Source organism: Berghia stephanieae, chromosome 11 (genome assembly GCF_034508935.2).
Source record: "Berghia stephanieae isolate SIO BIC M18660-M18661 chromosome 11, UCSD_Bste_1.3, whole genome shotgun sequence".
In the NCBI taxonomy this organism is placed as follows: domain Eukaryota; kingdom Metazoa; phylum Mollusca; class Gastropoda; order Nudibranchia; family Aeolidiidae; genus Berghia; species Berghia stephanieae.
The window spans coordinates 36,588,641-36,593,943 of NC_088370.1; the positions used below are offsets into that span (position 1 = coordinate 36,588,641).

At 37.5% G+C, this 5,303-nt stretch overlaps 1 protein-coding gene across 1 annotated transcript in view; it reads left to right on the forward strand.

Moving 5' to 3' along the window:
• LOC144956411 (uncharacterized) overlaps window positions 1–5,086 on the forward strand; it is a 24,003-nt gene extending 18,917 nt beyond the window's left edge. Inside the window, exon 4 of the mRNA XM_078886913.1 lies at window positions 4,341–5,086. Within this exon, the coding sequence (XP_078743039.1) occupies window positions 4,341–4,669 (329 nt within the window). The 3' untranslated portion in view covers window positions 4,670–5,086. The remainder of the gene's footprint in view (window positions 1–4,340) is intronic.
• The last annotated feature ends 217 nt before the right edge of the window (window positions 5,087–5,303 follow it).

Sequence of the window (5,303 nt, forward strand, 5' to 3'; positions counted from 1 at the left end):
GTCGTTCTTATAGTGGTGGAAATGAGTTTTGTCTTTGTAATAGGACTGTATAACCAGCCTCTGTGTCGTTCTTATAGTGGTGGAAATGAGTGTTTGTCTTTGTAATAGACTGTAGTAACCAGCCTCTGTGTCGTTCTTATAGTGGTGGAAATGAGTTTTGTCTTTGTAATAGGACTGTAGTAACCAGCCTCTGTGTCGTTCTTATAGTGGTGGAAATGATTTGTCTTTGTAATAGGACTGTAGTAACCAGCCTCTGTGTCGTTCTTATAGTGGTGGAAATGAGTTTTTGTCTTTGTAATAGGACTGTAGTAACCAGCCTCTGTGTCGTTCTTATAGTGGTGGAAATGAGTTTTTGTCTTTGTAATAGGACTGTAGTAACCAGCCTCTGTGTCGTTCTTATAGTGGTGGAAATGAGTTTTGTCTTTGTAATAGGACTGTAGTAACCAGCCTCTGTGTCGTTCTTATAGTGGTGGAAATGAGATGTTTGTCTTTGTAATAGGACTGTAACCAGCCTCTGTGTCGTTCTTATGTGTGGAAATAGTTTTTGTCTTTGTAATAGGACTGTAGTAACCAGCCTCTGTGTCGTTCTTAAGTGTGGAAATGAGTTTTTGTCTTGTAATAGCCTGTGTACAGCTGGATCGTTTTTATTGTAAATGAGTGTTTGTCTTTGTATGACTGTAGTACGACTCTGTGTCTTTATAGATGTGAAATGAGTTTGTCTTTTATAGGATGATAACCAGCTCTATGTCGTCTATAGTGGTGAATGTTTTTGTCTTTGGTAATAGTTGCTGTAGTAACCACCCTTGTCGTCTATTATGTGGAAATGAGTTTTGTCTTTGTAATAGACTGTAGTAACCGCCTCTGTGTCGTTCTTATAGTGGTGGAAATGAGTTTTTGTCTTTGTAATAGACTTAGTACACCGCCTTGTGTGTTTCTTATATGGTGAAATGATTTTTCTTTGTAATGGACTGAGTAACCGCCTTTTGTCGTTCATATGTGGAAATGATTTTATGTTTTTGTAATAGGACTGTAGTAACCAGCCTCTGTGTCGTTCTTATAGTGGTGGAAATGTGTTTTGTTTTGTAATAGGACTGTAGTTAACAGCTCGTGTGTTTTATGTGTGGAAATGTGTTTTGCCTTTGTATAGGACTGTGTAACAGCCTCTTGTCGTTTTATAGTGGTGAAATGATTTTTGTCTTTGTAATAGGAACTTGTAGTAACCAGCCTCTGGTCGTTCTTTATTGGTGGAAATGAGTTTTGTCTTTGTAATAGGACTGTAGTAACCACCTCTGTGTCGTTCTTATAGTGGTGAAATGATTTTTGTCTTGTATAGACTGATAGTAAACTGCCTCTTTGCGTTATATGTGATGAGTGTTTGTGTTGTAATAGGACTGTAGTAACCACCTCTGTGTCGTTCTTATAGTGTGGAAATGAGTTTTGTCTTTGTAATAGGACTGTAGTAACCAGCCTCTGTGTCGTTCTTATATGGTGGAAATGAGTGTTTTGTCTTTGTAATAGACTGTAGTAACCAGCCTCTGTGTCGTTCTTATAGTGGTGAAATGAGTTTTGTCTTTGTAATAGGACTGTGTAAACAGCTCTGTGTCGTTCTTATAGTGTGGAAATGAGTTTTTGTCTTTGTAATAGGACTGTAGTAACCAGCCTCTTGTGTCTTATAAAGTGGTGGAAAGAGTTTTGTCTTTGTAATGGACTTAGTAACAGCCTCTTGTCTTCTTATATGGTGGAAATAGTTTTTGTCTTTGTAATAGGACTGTGTAACAGCCTCTGTGTCGTTCTTATAGTGGTGGAAATGAGTTTTGTCTTTGTAATAGGACTGTAGTAACCAGCCTCTGTGTTCGTTCTTATAGTGGTGGAAACGAGTGTTTGTCTTTGTAATAGGACTGTAGTAACCAGCCTCTGTGTCGTTCTTATAGTGGTGGAAATGAGTTTTTGTCTTTGTAATAGGACTGTAGTAACCAGCCTCTGTGTCGTTCTTATAGTGGTGGAAATGAGTGTTTTGTCTTTGTAATAGGACTGTAGTAACCAGCCTCTGTGTCGTTCCTATAGTGGTGGAAATGAGTTTTTGTCTTTGTAATAGGACTGTAGTAACCAGCCTCTGTGTCGTTCTTATAGTGGTGGAAATGAATTTTTCTCTTTGTAATAGGACTGTAGTAACCAGCCTCTGTGTCGTTCTTATAGTGGTGGAAATGAGTGTTTGTCTTTGTAATAGGACTGTAGTAACCAGCCTCTGTGTCGTTCTTATAGTGGTGGAAATGAGTTTTTGTCTTTGTAATAGGACTGTAGTAACCAGCCTCTGTGTCGTTCTTATAGTGGTGGAAATGAGATTTTGTCTTTGTAATAGGACTGTAGTAACCAGCCTCTGTGTCGTTCCTATAGTGGTGGAAATGAGTTTTTTGTCTTTGTAATAGGACTGTAGTAACCAGCCTCTGTGTCGTTCTTATAGTGGTGGAAATGAGTTTTTGTCTTTGTAATAGGACTGTAGTAACCAGCCTCTGTGTCGTTCTTATAGTGGTGGAAATGAGTTTTTGTCTTTGTAATAGGACTGTAGTAACCAGCCTCTGTGTCGTTCTTATAGTGGTGGAAATGAGATTTTGATCTTTGTAATAGGACTGTAGTAACCAGCCTCTGTGTCGTTCTTATAGTGGTGGAAATGAGTGTTTGTCTTTGTAATAGGACTGTAGAACCAGCCTCTGTGTCGTTCTTATAGTGGTGGAAATGAGTTTTTGTCTTTGTAATAGGACTGTAGTAACCAGCCTCTGTGTCGTTCTTATAGTGGTGGAAATGAGTGTTTTGTCTTTGTAATAGGACTGTAGTAACCAGCCTCTGTGTCGTTCTTATAGTGGTGGAAATGAGTGTTTGTCTTTGTAATAGGACTGTAGTAACAGCCTCTGTGTCGTTCTTATAGTGGTGGAAATGAGTTTTTATCTTTGTAATAGGACTGTAGTAACCAGCCTCTGTGTCGTTCTTATAGTGGTGGAAATGAGTGTTTATCTTTGTAATAGGACTGTAGTAACCAGCCTCTGTGTCGTTCTTATAGTGGTGGAAATGAGTTTTGTCTTTGTAATAGGACTGTAGTAACCAGCCTCTGTGTCGTTCTTATAGTGGTGGAAATGAGTTTTTGTCTTTGTAATAGGACTGTAGTAACCAGCCTCTGTGTCGTTCTTATAGTGGTGGAAATGAGTTTTTGTCTTTGTAATAGGACTGTAGTAACCAGCCTCTGTGTCGTTCTTATAGTGGTGGAAATGAGTTTTTGTCTTTGTAATATTATTGTTCTTATCAGCCTAATAAATAGAGGTGCCTAGATGAGTCAATAAAATGGAGATAAAGATAAAGGGAGTAAATCTGACTCATGAATGAACAACACACAACAAACGAGGTTTTGGCCCTTGGCCTTTATCAAGTAAACACAGAATACTAATGTATACTTTAAAAAATAGTAAAACATAACAGAGAGATGATTTGCAAGGAAAAAAATATCATCTCCCAAAACTATAACTATACATTCGACTGTTTTCCTCCCAGCCACGTCATTCTGTGTTTACTTGATAAAGGCCAAGGGCCGAAACGTCGTTTGTTTTGTGTTGTTCATTCATGAGTCAGATTTACTCCCTTTATCTTTATCTCCATGCTTATCAGCCACTCGGTTGTCTGTATTGCGGTGAAAATCAGCAATTGTCTATATGATATTGTACTTAATCATTCAAAAAAAAAAAAGTTAAAAAATAAAACAACAACAAACCAAAAAAAAAAAAACAAAAAAAGAAAAGAAACAGCAATAAAAAACAACAACAAATTTAAAACCTTGTTTGGGCCAGTGATATTTGTAAAGAAGTATTTTGCAGGAAAAAATGTCGTTTGCTTTCAGATACAGGTCAGTAGTTTTCGATGTAATAGTGTTGTTTACCCAATTTAATAATTTTTTTTTTTGGTGGGAGTCAGTAATAGGATATAATAGTCTGATTTCACGTCCGCCCGGCAACGAGCATCTTGGTTCTAAACAAAGAGAAAATCGGCGGTACTTTTTATTCTTCATGCTGGCTAGAACTTTTTCACATGTCATGATCAGAATGTATAAAAGTCAAAACACGATCAGCAGATTTATGTTTTTCTCCTTTGGATGCACGTTTATGCTCATCGGAGAAGTATTTCATAAGGGCGTCCGCCATTGTTCCGATAGTTTAGAACCAGTTACGCAGTTACAATGCGTCATTACGAGGGAAGTGACGTCACGACTGTTGAAGTCTATTGTTTATCTCATTCATTAGAGCACTAAACCACTCACGTCTGTTTTATTTTATTTTATTTTTTAAAAATTTGTACAGATCTTGCCGACAACTACGACAACAACACAGGAATGTTTATCGCCACCATTCCCGGAACTTACGTCATATCCGTTTACCTCATGTCACATCCGGGTGCAAAGGTCAACGCACGTGTGTACGTCAACGACAGGCCAGTGGCAGCTCTTTGGGCGGACGACAGCGCTCACGCCGGTTTCTACCCGTCCAGCAGCATACAGACAATAGCACAGTTGGGTTTTGGAGATCAAGCGTATGTCATGTTGGTTGATGGAGGCTACGGCGACAGTTGGGTGCACGCAAACTACAACGTGTTTACCGTTTTCTTGCTGTATGAGGAAACGTTTTCATGAGTTGGCGGACCCTTCTACTATAAAAAATGTGTATATTATATTAATATGAATTTTACACAGTGGTTTAACATTTCATTAATGGCGGGAGTCCATTTTTTCATGTCGTAATTACAAAATGTGACCAATTCTCATATAACATGACAAAATGTACCCCATGATAAAAATCCATACCTGCCAACCCATAGTGAAAAGAAATATGGTGCTTCTTCAAAAAAAAATAAAAAAAATAGGAGTCTAGGGAAAAAAATATGGGTAAGCAATGTTAAGAGAAAAAAAAAATTACCCTATGCGTAGCGGCGCATCTATAAATATAACCCGCAAACAACAATTGTTGAGGTGAACTGTCTGATGAATGGTATGAGGTATGAATGGTTGGTACTCTTATCAAAATAATAATAAATATCCATCAACACCTGATTCATGTCCACAGAGAGTTCTTTACAGCCATATTTAGCAGTAAAAATTCATTTTTGCTATCTTTTTTTTTTCAAAAATAAAAATTAAAAAAAAATAATAATAATAATTTTTAATTAATTAATTTAAAAATCGGAGTTTCCCAAAATCCGGCGGGGTGAGGTAAAATCAAGAAAAAAATCGGGGTAAATCCAATTTTATCGGGGTACTTGACAGGTAT